An 18952-nucleotide genomic window follows, 5' to 3' on the forward strand; every position below is an offset into this window, starting at 1 on the left:
CTAATAATTAGTGTTTGCATCAGCAATTGTAAAAATGTACAGTCCAAAAGAATTAAGACTTACAAGTCTCTTACATCCACACATAAATTTTGGTGCATACAGTGTTCTTAATTGTTCTGGGCTTCTGGCCATTTGTTTCATTTGATGAAACAGAAAACAAGAAATAAATAAAAATGGAATAAATATTTTCACAAGGCAAATAAAAGAATTGGAATTGATTCTTTTTTACTTTGGGCAGGAACAAGAAAATTAATTTCTGAAATTTTCTTGTAATCACCCTTTTTAGTAAAAAAAAAAAAAAAAAGGTTTGTGTCAAAGCTCACAAGTGGTTTGAAAATTATGCGAAATGCGATTGTTTTTTTTTATTCCTGACTTGGTATATTTATGGTGTTTTGAAAAAAATTTGATTTTTGTCGAATATTTCTAAAAAAAAATTAAAAACATTTTTTTTTTTAAACAAATAAAAAATGCATTTTTTTTTTCGAATCGCACAATTTTACAAATGCTTTGAGACCAGGCCTGTTTGATACAAACTCTTTTCAGGGCCTTATAGTACTGTCATGTTTTTTATGAGAATAAATATTTGGCAAATTGTAAATATCAAGACATCACAAATACCAGAAATGATATACATAATATGTTTGTGTTATAAAAAAACAACGAACAATACGACATAGCAATCTTCTGAAAAAGGGACACTTGAGTAAAAGAAATAAAAGCATGATAAAAATAAATGAACCAATTATACTATCTACTACAAAAATCAATCAGACAATCACCCATTATTATTTCCTGATCACATGACCTTGCATCCAACCAATAGCATTGTGCTAAGTGTAGCTAAAAATCACTCATTCACTAACTGAAGGTTGCCATGGCAACCTGATTTGATAATGGAAGCAGTTTTGCTGCATGTAGCTCCCTTGGATACTATACATTATCAACTATTAGGCAAGGTTCTATGACCTTAGATATCTACATAAAGTCATGGAAGTGACCTTGTGGGGATTGGTATTAAACCTCATCCTAAACACTGTGAGGTCAAATTGTACTACTTCATTGGTTTATAATAGTTCCTTACAGGTTATGGAACTGTGGCTCAAATATGAGGCTGCTTTTTGCTTTCAGTGTGGGTTTTATATTCATCTTAGATGCAATATTGATCATATGTCCCAACCATGATGAGATTCAAATTTACAGCACAAAATACTGGTAGTTTGTGTGAACAAATCGAATGAAAAATGACAGAAAATTGAAAGGATGTAATATTTTGCGAATTTCTAAAGCGCAATTGCTAACTGTCCACTGTCCAGCGCGTACAATGTATATTATTTTACACAGCCTTGTGCACATGCTTGATGTCGCCCGTGTATTCGCAACATCATCTGGTTAATGCTGAAAAGGAACCTTGCAAAAGATTATAGTAAGCACATGTGCACATATGTATCCATGTACAGTACAATGTATGTAATTACAATATGGACATGTAATGGTTTGAGGGAAGTAGTGATGTACCACATTACCAGCTTTTAAAGAAATATGGGATCGGATACTAACATTTAGTTAGAGACATTTTCATTTATTTTTTGTTGGAGTTGAGAGTACACCGACAAATTGCATTCTGAATATCATTCTGATATCAAATAATTTTGATTTTTTGAAATTCGTGATATAATACAAATTAAATTAAAATTTGATATTTTTTAATTTTTGATATATTTAACACTAACAGTCTTGGAAGTAAACTTTCAGGGCCTCAGATTCGACGAGAATCACAGAATCGATTCTTGTAATGATTCTCGCAACATTTGTCGTGAGAATCAATATCTTTCATTGAATCATGCAGTAAGTGAAGCGACTTGGATGGTTTCTGCTTCTCGCAAACTGGCACGAAATCTAGGCCCTGACTTTATAAACCTAATGATATGCATTTAAAGTACATGTAGCTGGGATGAAAAGCCATTGATCAATTGAAAATTTTGACCTTTCGTATTAAAAAAAAAGATATGGATATTTTCCCCAAAACACCAACAACAAAAAAGGTCTAAATGGGAAAACTATGTGTATCTTCTTGAAAGGTCAAAATTTTCAATTGATCTTTGGCTTTTCATACCAGTTACATACACTTATATATCATTATAAAGGACAGGGTTTTTTAGGGTTTTTTTCATATTTTCTGGTGTTTTTTAAAGCTTTTTGTGCTGTTTTTCGTGGGAAATCACACTTTTTTGTTTTATAATTCTTGGATCTGTTTTTTACTTTAAAAATCGTGTTTTTTGCCTAGGCCTACGAATAGTAGTGAAATGAAATACATTGTACGAACAAAGTTACAGAACATTAACACAAGCTTAAATATAGTTTTAAAATAAGCTAAATACACATAAAATCCATATTCCAAGCAAAACAAAAAGTATATCCACTAATTGGAACCTAAAAATAGCCCCTCAAACAAAAAGGTAGAGGCCATTTTTATTGGCTAAAAAAAGGAAATAACTGCATCAAAACTGAGTAAAATATTTTGATCCCTGATCAAAAATAACACAAAATATCAAAATTATAAGCTAAGTCTTAGCCTATACTCAAGATTTTGAATGCTTCCGACTTGTGAATGAGATCGTTATGACTGAACAGTGTTGCCAAAACTTGCGCGGCACATCCCCAGACATGCCAACTTTGAAATCCAGATTTCCGTACTCAGAAGAACAAAAATCCGTATTTTGCACCCTAAAACCATATTTTTAAAATATGTTCTTTTTGCATACCTGCCAACCCCAGAAACCCCAAAAGTAGAACACATAATTGCGAGGGAGCACTTGTGCGACCGAGCATGTAACGGCCGGGGTCCAGGGGCCCACCTTACGAATTTGCAATCAAATTTGGCAATACCAAAGAACCATTCCATCAAAGTAATAAATCAATTCAGAAAGATGCTTCCTTTAAGAGTTATCACTCGTTGAAAGTGCTACTTTGCTATACTTTACATGGAAATGGGCCATCTTAAAGTCGTCATATTTCCTTAATTACATATAACTGAACAAGCTGATTTTGGGATATATGTGATGCACAGTTGAAAATTAATTATTAACAGATTTGGTGACCTCAGTCGACCTTTGACCTTGTATGTGACCTTTGACTTCACGAAATTGGATAAAGTATGTAGACCAAACAAATTGATATATTTCTGGAAACATTGGGGTTTGTTACTTCTAATGTTGTTAGAAGCATGCTTTGTTAAAACTTTCAAGTTCAGAAAATCATTGATCATCTGCATCATCATCATCATCATCATCATCATCATCATCATCATCATCATCATCATCATCATCATCATCATCATCATCATCATCATCATTATATTATCAGTCGGCAGGCCTAACATTAAATATTAATTTTTTAATGTGCATGCATCATCATCATCATCATCATCATCATTATGGTCATTTTCACGGTAAAGGGTGTAACTTTGGATTTTTAACATTTTAATCCGTAGTGTTCTAATAAAGCCACAGAATTCCATAATTTTTGGCCACATAAGTCATCTAGTTAGCAGCTACCTTGGGTAGCATAATCAGCTTTGGGAGTTACTGCGTTCAGTTTTAGCAGGCTTAAATGTACTTAATATTGCCATTTTGAAAAACTATAAAAAACAGTAACATTTTTGTAAAACCCTGTGTTTTCTTCAGTTAGTTCATGGATAATTTTTCTTATCCTGAAAGTACAGTCATATGTTCAGTAAACACTGCCACATTAGATTTAATTGTGAACGGCCCTGTATTTTTGAGAACCGGACTTGATATTTGTCGTTCGAGGCTTCATTTTCCGTTAACAATTGTTAACAAACTTTGTGGGTGTAGCTTTGGTTCATAATTCTTGGTTATTTCTTCACTTCTTCTTGATTTATAACAGTTGTTATCTTAACTTGAAATGGGTAACAAAAATTAGCCGATTTGCAAGCTTTTAAAATTTTTATAAAATCTTGACTTCAAATAGCTGTTTTTCCGTTAACTTTTTGAAGCCTCCGAAACAAACTGTTCAGCAAGCTTGTGCAAATATAAATAAAAGAGCTCATCCAATCTATTTATCAAAATGTAGCAAAGTAGATCCTCAAGTCACATGTTTTTAAATCGTGGAGATATATATCACCGTTTGAAAATGGGACCCAATACAAACTTTCCGTTAACAATTGAAGCCTCCGAAACAAATGAAGCCTCCGAAACAACAGTAAACTTAATTATCATCTATGCATATCTAAATTGGTGTGTTTCATAATGATATCTGCATTGTAATTATTACTTGATATGTGCAGAATGTCATAAAAAAAAAAAAAAATTGACATTATGGTTAATGTTTGAAAAATATACTGATACCTTAAAAAGCCTGTTTCGGAGGCTTCACATGCAAAAAACACCATACTTAACAAATGGGTGAAAAAATTAATGTGTGATAAATCTACAATATCTGCCGCATAGAATCATTGATTCAATACACACAAGAAAATAACAGCTTAGATAATCCCAACACTGTTGTTTTCAAAAAAACTACTTCTGCAATGTTTAACAATTGTTAACATGAAGCCTCCGAAACAAAAAATATGACTTGCTGTGATAATTTAATTTTTGTCACAACTGAAATTCAATACTTAGAAGCAAAGCATGAAAATTGGTAATTGTGATATTTTTCACCTATTTTTTTATGTCAACTTGTAGTAGTTAGCTAAATATTTTACTTTTATGATCACCTGTGTTGTTAACTGAAGCCTCCGAAACACAAATCGCTTGAATTGCCAATTCTAAAAAATAACTCCAATTTCTGTGAAACTTGGCTGGGAGGTTCCTTTCATCAAGTAGTATTTGTACATGAAGTTAGACATTCAAATTATTTTAGGAACCCAATTAAAACTTAAAAAATATGTTTAAGGTTTGGAAATTTCCATTGTAAATGACACTTGATGTTAAAATTTTTCAAAACTGCAATTACAAACATAGCAAAACATGGTATAAAATTTAACTTATATCTGTTGACTTATACTTTGGAATGGAATTTCACATGTATTCCAGCTTTCATGTCAAAATTTTCTGAGGTTATGTAAAATACATTTGTTCTTAGATTTTAACCAAAATGTTATGCAAATGTCAAATTTTTTATTAGAAATCAAAAGGTTTAAGCCTTGAAACATTATTTTACTTGAATTTAAGTTGCTTCTATGCATGATTTCAGTAAACAGAAACATATTTAAGTGGTTTGAAATTTTGACCCTAAAAATCAAAAGTTACACCCTTTACCGTGAAAATGACCTTATATTATCAGTCGGCAGGCCTAACATTAAATATTAATTTTTTAATGTGCATGCATCATCGAAAGTCGAGAGAAAAACGATGTAGGCGACCACTTTAACAGACCAAGAAAGTGGTCAAATGATACCAGTAATTCAGCCGGTAGTCTAATCTTGCAGCTGTTTATCTTTTTAAGACACAACATTTTATTATTTTGGTCAAAATTCTGGAATTACGTATTTTTTGGGGGGTGACCGTACTACCGTATTTTTCACGTTTTACCGTACAAAATACGGTGAAACCGTACTAGTTGGCATGTCTGCATCCCTCGCCAGGCTGCGGTAAAGGAGTCTCAAGTCGCCTAATTTTTAAGCTTCCAATAAAATTAAAGCACCCAATAGTGGATATGGGCGGATTGACTCGAATTTAGAATGCAAATTACCAATTTGGGCAGAAAATCACTTGATTCATAATCAAAATAGTCCCAAACAAAAATGTTTGGTAGACTCATAACCGGTGCGATCTTACCTTTCCGATGTTGATTAAGATACTTCTTGCATCGATCCCGAGATGCGGAAAAACCAATAGTCATTTTGTCCCACATAAATGAATAAATAACAAAACCCCGATCCCCGAGTGGACTCACCCATTCGGTGACGTCACCACGATAATCATCCCTTATCCGACTTGGGCAGCCCCTACTCGGCCAAACTTGTAGGGGGCGGCGGGGTCCGGATAATCAACATCGGAAAGGTAAGATCGCACGGTTATGAGTCTACCAAACATTTTGTTTGGGACTAGACTCAGTACACCGGTCGATCTTACCGCTTCCGATGTTGATTAAGATACTTCTTGCATCAACATCTGAAAGATCGATCTAGCAAGTAACCGACGGATGGAGGTACAAGATTGGCCAGCATCTGATAAGGATCGGGAGAGTGGGTAGCATGGTAATCGCGAGGTCAAACTATTTCCCCCCCTCACGGCCGGAAACAGAAAGACTACGTGAACAGACAAAAACCCTGAACTGAAAGTTCAGTGGTTAAGAATAGAAACACTGGTTCTTACCATGTTGGAATTCTGATTGTCCATAAAACACCTGATACCCAACCACCATATTATTTCCGCAGAATAGCCCTGGAGAACTTATCGCCTGGTCGTTGGTTTACGTTTTTGTAGTAAACCGTGGAAAAGGACGACGGGTTCTTCCAAGACACAGCCTGACAAATCTCTTCTATGGGGACCCCCCTATGGTAGGCCCACGAAGATGAGATAGATCTGGTTGAGTGGGCCTTGGGGTAGCGTCTTTGCCGCCCGAGTCCACTAACACCTGGACCAGCCACCGTGCCAGAGTCTGTTTAGCGGCTGGACCGCGTGCGGTTCTGCGTGAGTGATAAATAAGCGGTCATGAGCCCCTCTTAAGGTTTGTGTTCGGCCAAGGTAGTGCTGTAGCGCCTCACCGGGCACCACAACCTGTCTTCGGCTATTGATTGAACCCTGCCCAATACTGGGGAGGAAGAGGGCGAGTGTCGGAATGTACTTCGCTCATTTTTGCAAGGAAATCCGGGCGAAGAAACAGCGTCGCTCCGTTGTTAGTAATACGGAGGCTGACTTCGAGACTGCGTGCAACTCTGAGCAGCGCCGTCCCGAAGCCAACGCCAGAAGAAAGGCCGCCTTAAGAGTGCGTATTTAAGGGTCGCTTTTGACAGGGGCTCAAAAGGGGACCCTTAATATACTCCAAGACTGTGTTGAGGTCCCATGGAGGGACCACCTTCCTTTCGGCGGGCGCCGTTGAACATACCGTCGAGAAGAAGACTTAGGGACCCATCTGAATTGATAGTCGACCCGTCTTCAAATCCCGATGAATCGAGAGAATGGCTGACTTATAGTTGGCTATCGTTGCCTGCTGAAGTCCTGACCTGAACTTTTCTGTCAGAAAATCTGCCACTAGAGGCACAGGGGCTCTAGTGGGAGATGTATTTCTCTCATCGCACCATGCGTAGTAGGGAGCCAAACGCTGACTATACGTCACGGAGGGTAGACTCTCGTCTACCCCGGCGATGAGAGAAGCAGCTTCTGATGAAAAGCCTCCCTCCGCCGCCGTTCCCTGATAAGGGCCATGCAGCTAACTGCAGGTGCTCTAGTGGTAGACTTGGTACCTCTCCTCCGGGCATCCGGAGTAGACGGTAACTTCGGGGAGTACTCGCGGCTGAGCCGCTAGTATATCCACCATCGGTCGAAACCACAGGTGTTTCCGCCAGAACGGTGCTATCAGAATGACGTTGCAATCCTCCCTCCCGATCTTGGTCACCACCCTTGCGAGCAGTGAGATCGGGGAAAGCGTAAGCAGTCATTCCTCCCAGTCTCACGGACAGAGCGTCCACGGCGAATGCCTGTGGGTCTGCGACCCTTGAGCAATACACCGGCAGCTGATGATTTCGATGAGATGCGAACAAATCTATCGAGGGGTGGTACATCACCCGAAGATCGTCTGGGCGACCTGCGGAGCAAGGGACCATTCTGTAGGTCCCGACACCTTTCCTCGTGACAGATCGTCCGCGAGGATGTTGGTGACTCCGCTATGTGCATCGCTCTCAACGTAATCTGCCTGGCCTTGCACCACCCTATCAGGCGTAGTGCGTGCAGGCATAACCGTGGTGACCTGGTGCCCCCTTGTCTGTTGAGGTAGGCCACCACGGTTGTGTTGTTTGTTTGGACAACGATATGAGACCCCACGATCGCCTTCTCGAAATGCTGGAGAGTCCTCTCCACTGCCCAAAGTTCGAGAAGGTTGATATGGAACTCCGTCTCCGTGGCCGACCATAGGCCCGAGACTGAGTCCCGTGGATGTGGCCCCCAGCCCAGCTTTGACGCGTCGGTCGTCACTACGTGGCGCACCGCTGGTGCAGGAAACCTGACACCTTGAGTCAAATTGGGCTGATGGGTCCACCACCAGAGTTCCTCTCGCGCGATCTCCGACATCGGAACCGCGAGGGATATTGGGTGACGACTGGGCCTGTAAAAGGCTAGAAGGTGTAGTTGTATAGGCCTCATGTGAAAGCGGCACTACGGTACGAGGTCTACCATACTGGCCATAAGGCCCAAAACCTTCATCCATGCCACAGCGGGTGCCCCTCTGACTCGGCCAAGAGTCGGGCACACCTCGCCATGTTCGTCACCCTCTCGGGTGAGGGCACCGCGATCCCCTCCTTGAGGTTGATCTGGGCCCCTAAGAATAGTGGTGTTCTGCGTCGGGACCAAATTGGATTTCTTGACGTTGATCAGAAATCCCAGGTCCCGCACCGCACGGACTACTAACTCCACGAGACACTGTGTCTCCAGCGGGTGCGTCCGTAAATGAACCAATCGTCCAGGTAGCAACACATGTTGACTCCCCTGCGCTTCAGGGACGCTGGCACCGTGCTGACCAGGAGTGTAAACACTCTGGGGAGGTGGACAAGCGAATGGCAGGCATCGAAACTGGTAAGTTTGACCCTGTACCTTGAAGCGTAGAAACCTCTGATCTTGAGGTGCGATCGGAACATGCAGATATGCGTCCGAGAGATCTAGCGATGCCGCCCACATACCCTTGATGGGGCAGGCTAGCACCAGCGAGAGTCTCCATTCTGAACCTCTTGGGCCTGATGAACTCGTTCAACGGCTTGAGGTTCAGAATGGCCTCAGTCGCCGGTCTTCTTTGGAGCCAGAAAAAGCGTGCTCCAAAACCCCTTGGTGAAAGGGGGTAGACCGGGACAATCGCTTGCTTCGTGAGAAGCTGAGTGACCTCTGACAGTAGTGCCCGACGCTGGGGGCCGTCTGGCGGCACTACCGTGGACCTCTGAATCGTGCAGGCGCACGAGGGGTGGCTGGTAAATTCCAGCCTGTAACCCCACTGACCACTGACAATACCCAGGCGCCCGGTGAGATGGCATGCCATCTCTGGGCGTAATGTCAATCAGCGGCCGCCCACAGGGGAATCCTGTGGGAAGTCAAACCTGCCGGCATGGACTGTCGACCGCCGTGCCCTCAGGACCGATCTGGTTTGCCACCCTTAGAAGAACGGCTCTTCTTAGGGGGCTTGCCATCACGGTCCAGCACTACTCTTGCGCTTCCCAGTTTTCTTGGGAGGTGCTGGAGTAGCCTCGGGCTCGGGTGTAGTTCGTGGTGGGCGTCGTGCTGAAGACGGAGCTGGCGCTGAAGAACGCTTAGAAGACTTCTTCTTCTTGTGCTTCTTCTTCGCCTTACTGCCCTTCCCCTTGGGCAGGGCAGCCTCCGACTTCTTCAGAGTGCTCTCATTGGTGGCCTTCTTTGCCCGGTCCTCAACCGTAGCGCAAAAAGGCCTGTCAAAAGTAGCCCCTGTCCCACGAGTCTGACTTCTTCATTGCATCAGCAAAGTCGGAGCCGTAAGTTGACTGGAGGGACAGACAGGCATTCTCCGGCGGCGAGATGACATCCTATGGGCTAGGCCCATAGAACTCTCGTTGAGGTTAGCTGTTAGCACCGCTAACAGATTAACCTCATGGAAGAGTTCGGCGTTGCCCGTGGTCGTTCAGCTACCTTCCTACCGAGGTGCTCGGCAAGCGTGGTAGCGACGCTAGAGACTCTGATAAGCGGCGTGCTCGCTTATCGATGAGCTTTAGCTCCTCCTCCCACTGGGGGAGAGCGACCCGTGCGCCTTGGCCGCTAGCGGCAGGCGCGTGGCTACGTCTGGATCCCTGGCAGGGACCCTGAGGTAGGTTTCGTAGTCCTCCTGCGAAACACGCAGTGGAAGCGTGCAAGCACGCGGCGTCGAAGCTCCAGCGAGCCTGACAGCCCCACGAAACCTACCCTTGAGGTCCGCCGGGAATGCAAGTGCAGGCGACCCTTGTGTGGGCGCTAGCTGGGCATCCTACTGAAAAGATGCCCTGGTCCTCCTGAACGGACTCCTCCTGAGAGAAAGCCAGGCCCAAACCTTGGGCCACACGGCTCATCACCTCAGCGGTGTCCATGAGGCAGACCATTGCTAGCGAGTTCCTCACGGGAAGCGGGGAAGGATACCTGAAGCTAGCTGCACAGTCTCATCAGACTGTGAGTCGCTACTGGTTTCATCTTCCGACTCCTTTCCCTCGCCTTCAGACTCTGACTCACTCTCTGATGAGGAAGAGATCTGACTGGACGGGCATCTGAAGGTGGACAGGGAGGTGTCGCCACCGTGTGGCTAGCCAACTGAACACCAGCAGAAGAGGGAGTACTCCGCTAGACCCCGAGATGCTAGCTATAGCACCCGGGATCCGCGACGCTCTCGCTGCTGTCGCCCTAGCCATAGCAGTGTGCGGCCTACCCTGAGCTGTATCAGGGTTAGCCACTCGCCGCCGGGTTGGGTAACAACTGGTGGTACTGCTTGCCCAACGCTAGGCGGCACTTGCCACGGTGGTAGACCGTGGAAGAAACCACCCTGCGGCGGATACCACGGGGCATACCCTGTTGGTAGCTGACCCTGAAAGGATCCGCCACCAGGGAAACCCCATGGAACGGCAGTACCAGTACCGCCTCCCCTGTTGCCACAGAGACTGTGGTAACCAGGGGCAGTACTGCGGTACCTGCGTGGTTGTAGCGTGAGGTGCCCGGTAGGGCTCCGGCTGCGCACCACTGTACCCATGCCTCACAGCGTTCCCCGCTAGAGGATCAAGCCGCAGTGTATGGGTACCCGCTATACTGGCTGTCCCTTGGCTAAAAGGAGCTTGCCTAGTATCACGGGTAGCTGAGCGTGTATACCCTCGATCAGTCACCTCGCTACCTGAATAGGCAGTATCAATCAATGGAGCCATGCTCCGCTGAATAGATAGTGATCGATCATAAGAGGGTAATTGACCCATTGACTGTAATGGATCACCCACGCTCTGCTGGCTCTCGAGGACATAAGTGGGTTGTTGATCAGCGAGGCTGTTCAAACTACCTACCCTAACCTCTTGAGCCTCGCCCAAGGTCGCTGTGTGTGGCGGACCACTCACGGCAGCTATGGCGCGTGCATAGTGGCTACCACTGAAGTCAAGCCGTAGCTCGCCCTCGGTAGCTGCCACTGTTTGCACTTGGGTCGCTGTCCCGTGAGAGACTGCGAGCCCAACCCGGTATAGCCGCTAGCCAGTCCCGGAGGACAGCCGGCAGCCATTCCAAGGCCCAGGGAATCACTCGGCGGTCCCACCATGGAACGCTGCCGTGTGACAACCCCAGTTGGTTCTGCTAAGACTACACCTGAAGCGTTAGCCCGGTATCGTCTCTGCTAAACCCATGCACGTTTTCATTCGACCCTTGCGGGGAACGAAAGGCGTGCTGCGTGCCGTGGATCAACCGAGGCAAGCCGGGGGTTCCACTGGCACGCTGCGTGCTACAGACCGGCGAGGCAAGTCCGCTGCACGCTGTATGCTAGGATTCAACCCAGGCAAGCCGGGTACCCTTGGCATACTGTCCGTCGCCGGCTACTTCGCGGGTGCTAGACCCGCTCGTTCGCCAGCAATAGACGGGTGTCCACCTGCAAGAAGCTCGCTAGAGATCTCACTGGTAGACTGGTACTCGCCTGTTAGGGCAAGTACCGCCCTGCTGCCTGCTACTAGCTTAGACGTTAAGTCAGTGCTTTCGCTGGCTGCTAGGCCTTCGGGCTCGCTAGCAGTCCCCGGAGGGTCCGCCTGCTTGCCCGGGACCGGAGCCCCAGAGGTTACCTTAGCGTGGCCCTTGCCGGCCGCGCTAGTACCTACCATATCAATCTTACCTGTAGGCTTCTGTTTCTTAGTCTTCGTCTTCTGTCTGTGTCGAAGACCTAAACGAGCGCTACTTTCTAAATCCTCGAAGTGGATGTCCGATAAGCCTATGCAAAAGGAAGCACACTTATTTGATTTAGAGCAATCCCTGTGGGTGTAGCAGAGTGGATGCGGGTCCCACTCTGCCACAAGGGAAGGGCATGATTGACAAGGCCTAGACATTGTAGTAATCGGGGAGCGTACAGCACTACCCCCCCGAACACAAGCTCAAGCCCAATAAACAGACCCACACGCACAGTGGCTGACGCTGATGTAGTGGTATGATATAAAAATATATATATACAAAGGGATGAAAAACTGAAAACCTTTTGGGAAGATTTGTCAGGCTGGTCCTTCGAAACCCACGAACTCTTAGCAGTAACTCGTCATCAGACGCGTACTGAAAGATATAACGATAGAGCACACCATAAACATAGCGATAATCACTCACCATACATGTATACACAGTACTGTACAAACATCTATTGTAACTTACTAGTCTGCTATAGCTGTTTTACGTGAGAACAAAAATAAAATGGCGTCCTAAGGGCGGCCATTTTGAAAACGTGTGTCCCGTATATGAACGGAAACACACATACAAGCTAAGTTTTTGGATCGTTTTTGTCACTTTTCTAGCGAAAAATGTCGTCAAAACTATCTCCCTAGCGACTATACTGGTTGGTTTTTACCTCAGTGTAACAAACAAACTGTATATCTAGTACTTTGGTTCGTAATGATACTTAGCGTTGGTAAAGAAAAATCCACACGTCTATCTCATCTAGAAACCAAGGAGGATAAGGGATGATTATCGTGTGTGACGTCACCGAATGGGTGAGTCCACCGGGGGATCGGGGGGTTTTTGTTATTTATTCATTTATGTGGGACAAAATGACTATTGGTTTTTCCGCATCTCGGGATCGATGCAAGAAGTATCTTAATCAACATCGGAAGCGGTAAGATCGACCGTGTACTGAGTCCTTCTGGTTGTTATTTAAAATGGGAAGTTATTTACGTACCGATCAATAAATGACAAAACCGTTTGTAATTGAAATTTGGACTTTCCGAGACTCAAAACCTTTATAAATTGGCTAAATTGAAAGGAAAATACATCAAACTACTGCCGCGACCTGACCTGACTTTTGCAAAGTAGCCCAATTTCAGACAAGTAGCAGCACAGTTTTTTGAGTAGCAGCAAGTGATTGCCAAGTAGCCCAGTTGTGGCATTGGCATCACTGTGATTGAAATGAATAGTGTTTTACTTACCTCCACCAGCCAGTTTCCTTTCTTCTTTATTTCCAGGAATCTACACAAGGAACAGGAAATGACAGCAATAATATTTTGCTCGATTTAATTTCACGCTTATCACATTTAATTTCAAACCGTGCGGATTTGCCGCGGAATATATAAAGCCCACAAATTTTTTTTTACCCATATGCTTAAAATGTATGTAACAGAGCCTGCTTGAATCTTCAAATAAAAGAAATGTACAAACTGTTTTACAGGTAAAAATCACAAAAAAATAATACCACAAAAATATCACACTATTCAGTATCTAGGATATGGCACTCAATAAATTTATCTCACATTCACAGATCTGTACAAAAAGGAAGTGGGTGCAATTTATCTAGATATTTTGTTCCCTCTTATTACTCCCATGCAGTACCATTTTACACCTCGCCCACTGCCATATAATGCCTTGCATTTCAGAATCACTTTGTTTACTCTGCCAATGTGTAATTGTTTTAAAGAAATGTTTATCCAAACAGTTACATTCAGGGCCGTAGCAAGGTTGTAAAATGTGGGGCGGCCATGACAAACGTGGGGCGCCCAAAATACAAATACCGGTATATTACCAAATTGAAATAAAGATATAAAGAAAAACATTATACAAATTTCTCAAAAAGTGGGGCGGCTATGGCATCCCCGGCTGCCCCGCTTGCTACAGCCCTGGTTACATTTCATGCTATTTCAGCACATCACATCAATTTAAAGCTTCCATTAATTAGGCGCCCTATTCTTTTTTTTTCTTAGAAAAGTACACTAGGATTTTTACACAGGGGATAAGAAAATTCCCTACATATTTGGTACATTAGGTAAAAAAATAAAAGGTTTGTCTCAAAGCTCACGAGTGGTTTGAAAATATGCGTGCGCAAGCTTAAATTTGAGACAAACCTTTTTTCTTTGGCCTTATGGGAAAAAAATAAGCACTTTTGAAAGTTACAGAAAAACAGTGGTGGCATCACAGGGGGGCATGAGGGGGCAAATTCCCCCAGTCAGAACTCTTGCCCCCTCCCCCCACAGTAAAAACCCAAAATTACGAAAATGTCACCTTTTTACGGTTTGTTTGTTGATTTTGCCCCCCTGAAAATCACTTTGCCCCCTCAATGCCCGCCACTGCAGAAAAAAAGAATCCCTTTTCATGGATGTTTTACCAAAGTCGTTTCATCATTTCATGGAAGAGTATACATCACTTGAAAATTAAGGTACCGGTATCATAGAAAAAATAAGCTGTTGTGGAAAATTGCATGATACCCCCTATTTGCCGAAAGACATTTTAAATAGGCTGAAAGTATAATCTGTATGCGCATATTCTTGTAGTATTTTTCATGATTTGTCCTGGACTTCAGGGTTGTCAGAAATTTTCAGCCAATTTGGCGGGTTGAAATGTCGATAAATAAAAAAAAATGCACCCAAAATTATTTAAACTCTGCAGAAATCAATTTTAGAATGAATTTTGAAATCAAATTGGTTCAAAATTGTATTATTTTCTGTTAATTTTAATCCAAAAATCACCTTCAAAAATGTGTTGTTGCTTTGTAGCAATTTATATTCTGCAAGTTCCTTGTACATAGCTACAGTATGAATCCATCTTTCACACGATTTTATAGTTTACACCCACATGACCCATGCATGCTAATGAACTAATACTATAGGCTAACTCCACAGAAATGGTACATTTTCATAAATTTTAAAAGTTCATTCAATGCTTCCAAGTTATTGTTTCCTGGAAAGTAGACTAACAAAGCTTTCAGAAACCACTTTTGTTTTTTGCCTTGCACAATTTAATATATTTTTATGACAATTTGAAGTAGTGGGAACTGGAACAGGTTTGTGTATCCCTAATTTTGCAGGAAATTGCTGATCTTATGAGTATTGCTGATCCCAGTGTACATGCACAAAAGATATGTATTAGTGGTTTAATATTAGCTTTGATATCTCTACTGCAATTCCAGAACAAAATTTAAACCCATCAGTAACATTATAAATGTATACTACGGCCTTCAAATGTGGGTATTGAAATGTCCCGTCTGTCACAGAAAAACATCAAAAATTGTTTATTTTCCATATTTTAATATATTTTTGTTCAAAACTTAATTCCTATCTCATATCAAGTAGGCCTCATATAAAAAACAAAGTAAAATTGTTCACTGACATTTAGTATAGAAGATATTCCATCTCAAAATGTGTCCGTCTGTCACATTTTAGCATTCTTACCATGTAGGCCTACAATCAAATGGGGGAAATTTTCAAGTCAGAAATTTTTTGTTTTTTACTTCAGATTCATATTCTGCACTAAATTTTGGCAAATAAAAAATGATTTAATGCTCATTTTGACAATTAAAATTCCATCTGGCAGTCAAACCATTGTAAACACTAAATTTTGATCATTTTTATGGATACTGGCTGTTTGAGGTTGACTCCCTTCGCATGAGAGGCCTCAAATGATGTTTAAGGTAATATTTTATCATGATTAGATGTTGTTTGTAATTTCTGTATGAAAATAAATCCCACAAAGTATATTTGAGCAACTCACCATTGCTCTAAAGATCACTGTAAAAATGTTCAAAAAGGTCCGTCTGTCACGTCCCGTCTGTCACGACTTTGTGAGCCCAAGTATAAAAATCTCAGCTTTGTATTTTTTGAGTATGATGTTTACTGAGAGTTTATTTTCTAATGTTTAATTTTGACAGCATTTTTCAATAAAGCTCATTTTAGAACAGATAGAGTTTTGCAAGAATGTACTTTTTTTTTTTTTTAAATGGGTGCTTTTTCCGTCCGTCTGTCACGCTGTATTTCAATTTGCAACCATACAGCCATTGAATCACTTGGTTTCATCTTGTGTGTTTTAAATTAAATTATGACATGTTCTCTTTGACTTGGAGTATAACAATTTGGGATATGTCTTGTAGAATTTTTTGTTGAGGCATTTGAAAAAAAAAGAGCCTATCTAAATGTCCCGTCTGTCACGCTGGAGTTAGCCTATAGTCAAATGCAGCAAACCTTTGACGAGCGCGACTACCGTGATGTTGCAAATTCGGCGCTAACAACACGTACGGCGCACAATTCATTCATTTCCACTCGGCAACAGCAGATCGCCTCTCATCAGCCAATCAGAGACAAGTGCGGGGCCAGAGCCAAAAATGGTCATCACTCAACCTAAAATTTAGAAATTGTCAAAGGAGTGAATTTCTCCTCCGGTTTAATAGACTACTAACCAAAGTTTATGAATCAAAAAAAAAAAAAAGTAAAATTTGCCTGTTAATTTCGGACTGCAAGTAATAAAATACACACGTAGCGCCCTCTTGGTGTGGCGGGACGGAATTGCTAAATTTGATGTTACTACAAAAAAAAAAAGATAGGATTTTTTTGTTTATGGTATTACAAAGGTCTTCTGTATGGACAATTTCAGCACTTAAAAAATTTCAGTGGACTTCATAAAATAAAGAAATAAATTAAAATATGTGTAAAATTCCGTCCCGCCACATTTTGAGGTGATTTTTTTACGTTTCGGAAGGGACGAAAAAAAAAAATTTTAGTCAAAACTTTCCAAAATATCAACTATTATGGTAATAAACATTCCTGAGTACACAAAATTGAATTCATCAACTTTGCTAGACTCAGAGCCATTTTAACTTCTTCTTTTTCAGGCCTTTTGTGGTAGGATGCCAGCAATAATGCTATTTTCAGGGTCTGTGGTGTAAAACATTGGCCCCGCCACATTTTGAGATGATTTTTTTAAGTTCAGGAAGGGATGAAAATTTTCTTTCTCGGTTAATATTTTGCAATAATTTTTCATTGGAAGTGAAAGAAAAGACAATTTTGTCAGTTTTAAAGTGAATTAATGGCTTTTTTTCTTGATTTTGACATGGTGGACAAAATTCCGTCCCGCCACATTGACATGATTTAAAAAAATTAATGAGCGTACTATAAAGAGGGGGGTGAAATTTATAATTCCTTCCATAACAAAACAAGGATAGTTGAAGTTAATACCAATGTTAGAAACAAATGTTTTATCCCAGTACTTTTGATAAAAATTCAACAAATGTACTGTGTTCACAAATACATGAATTTTATCATTCTGTCCCGCCACATCGATCAATTTGTGTTACCGTGGCAACATGTTGATTCTTTGGACTATTTTTCTTGCGTGTGAATGTAGTCTGTAACTTACTTGTTTATATTAAGCACATGAAGAATCCATAAAATAAACAGTCACAGGGCTACAATTAAAAGGTCTATCAAAATTCCGTCCCGCCACAAACGGGAATTTTGGCTCTGGCCCTGCGTCCAACGCAGTAAATACGCAATGTATACTTACAATACGCGCTCGTCGAAGGTTTACTGCATATCACTTTGGTATTGCTATAAATTATAATAATTCTATTTTTATGAATTAAGCTTACCTGTCATCCAATTCAATTACATTGCCTTGCACAGCCGACACCAAATACACTGAAAATAAAAGGTACAAAAATGCAAGTCAGAAACCTTACACACGTATATCGTCAACATATATGCAATCTTCAAAGACCTAATATATGTGCAAAAATACAAAAGTAAGTTTAAAATGTCAGAAAAAGATGTATAAATTGAGATATTTACCGGCGAATATCGCGAGCAAATACTTCCCCATCTTCATGTTCAGGATGTTGTTGCAGAAGTGATGATCTTTGATCTGCAACGCTGCTATTTCCGGCATTATTGTTACGGGTCAAAGGTTGGTATTTGACATATAGGGTGGTCTGAACATCTTCCCATTACAATAATATTATTGATCTGCATGTCAAAGGAATCTATTGAACTTTTTGGGATAATTCCTTAGGGGGCTATCATTTTCTTTGGAAGGGGGGGGGGGGTCCCAAATATACTGTGGGTCATAAAATCTTGGAAAGAAAAATAGGGGGGTAAAAAAAATAAATAATTTTTTGATAACCAAAATAGACTCAAAATATGTAGGCCGTGGGATGGGGAGGTAGGGAGCCCGGGTAGGGAGTCACAAGATGATCACAGATAGGCCTAGTGCTGTAATCGATAAGCTTTCTGGGTATCGATATGTCGGGAGGCAAACATCCGACATGTCGAACGATACTCACGCAGTTTGAAACACGGATTTGAGTTTACCAATACTGGAGGGGCTGGAGATCGTGAAGACGACATGATGCATGTATTCTAGATGTAAAGCTCACCTTGAAATTGGGAGACGGTAATTTGAGTATTTGACGGTAATTTGAGACCTGATTTGAGATAATCTAAGCATGTGTGCCATGTCGTTTGTGTATCGATACTGACATTGAGTGTTTCGACATGTCGGAAGTCTATGTATTTTCCGACTATCGATACTTACGACAATCGATTACAGCACTAGATAGGCCCCCTAGTGTGTTTATTTTATTCGAAAAGACTGATTTCAATTCAATTTAGCCTGTTTAGGGGTGTATTAGTGGTGGGGGTGGGATCCCGGGGGTGGGATCATAAATTTTTTGCCGAAATGGGGGGGGGGGCAATTTTTAGTTAAACCAATGCTTAAGAATAGATTTGTACTAATTTGCAGTTGCGCAGGCAGCGGGGGAGGGGGGCGGGGGTCAGAGGGCTGACAAAAAAAATGAAAGAAAAAGGTACCCTCTG

At 41.9% G+C, this 18952-nt stretch overlaps 1 protein-coding gene across 4 annotated transcripts in view; it reads right to left on the reverse strand.

Moving 5' to 3' along the window:
- Positions 1-17993, reverse strand: part of LOC140146752 (protein disulfide-isomerase TMX3-like) — a 57394-nt gene extending 39401 nt beyond the window's left edge. For all 4 annotated transcript variants that reach the window (XM_072168630.1, XM_072168626.1, XM_072168629.1 and 1 more), the window contains exons 1-3: positions 17930-17993; positions 17731-17779; positions 13310-13349 (exon numbers count right to left, since the gene is read on the reverse strand). In XM_072168630.1, the coding sequence (XP_072024731.1) occupies positions 13310-13349; positions 17731-17779; positions 17930-17966 (126 nt within the window). In that variant the 5' untranslated portion in view covers positions 17967-17993. The remainder of the gene's footprint in view (positions 1-13309; positions 13350-17730; positions 17780-17929) is intronic.
- Positions 17994-18952: the final 959 nt, after the last annotated feature.

This window comes from Amphiura filiformis, chromosome 2, assembly GCF_039555335.1.
Source record: "Amphiura filiformis chromosome 2, Afil_fr2py, whole genome shotgun sequence".
Lineage (NCBI taxonomy): Eukaryota > Metazoa > Echinodermata > Ophiuroidea > Amphilepidida > Amphiuridae > Amphiura > Amphiura filiformis.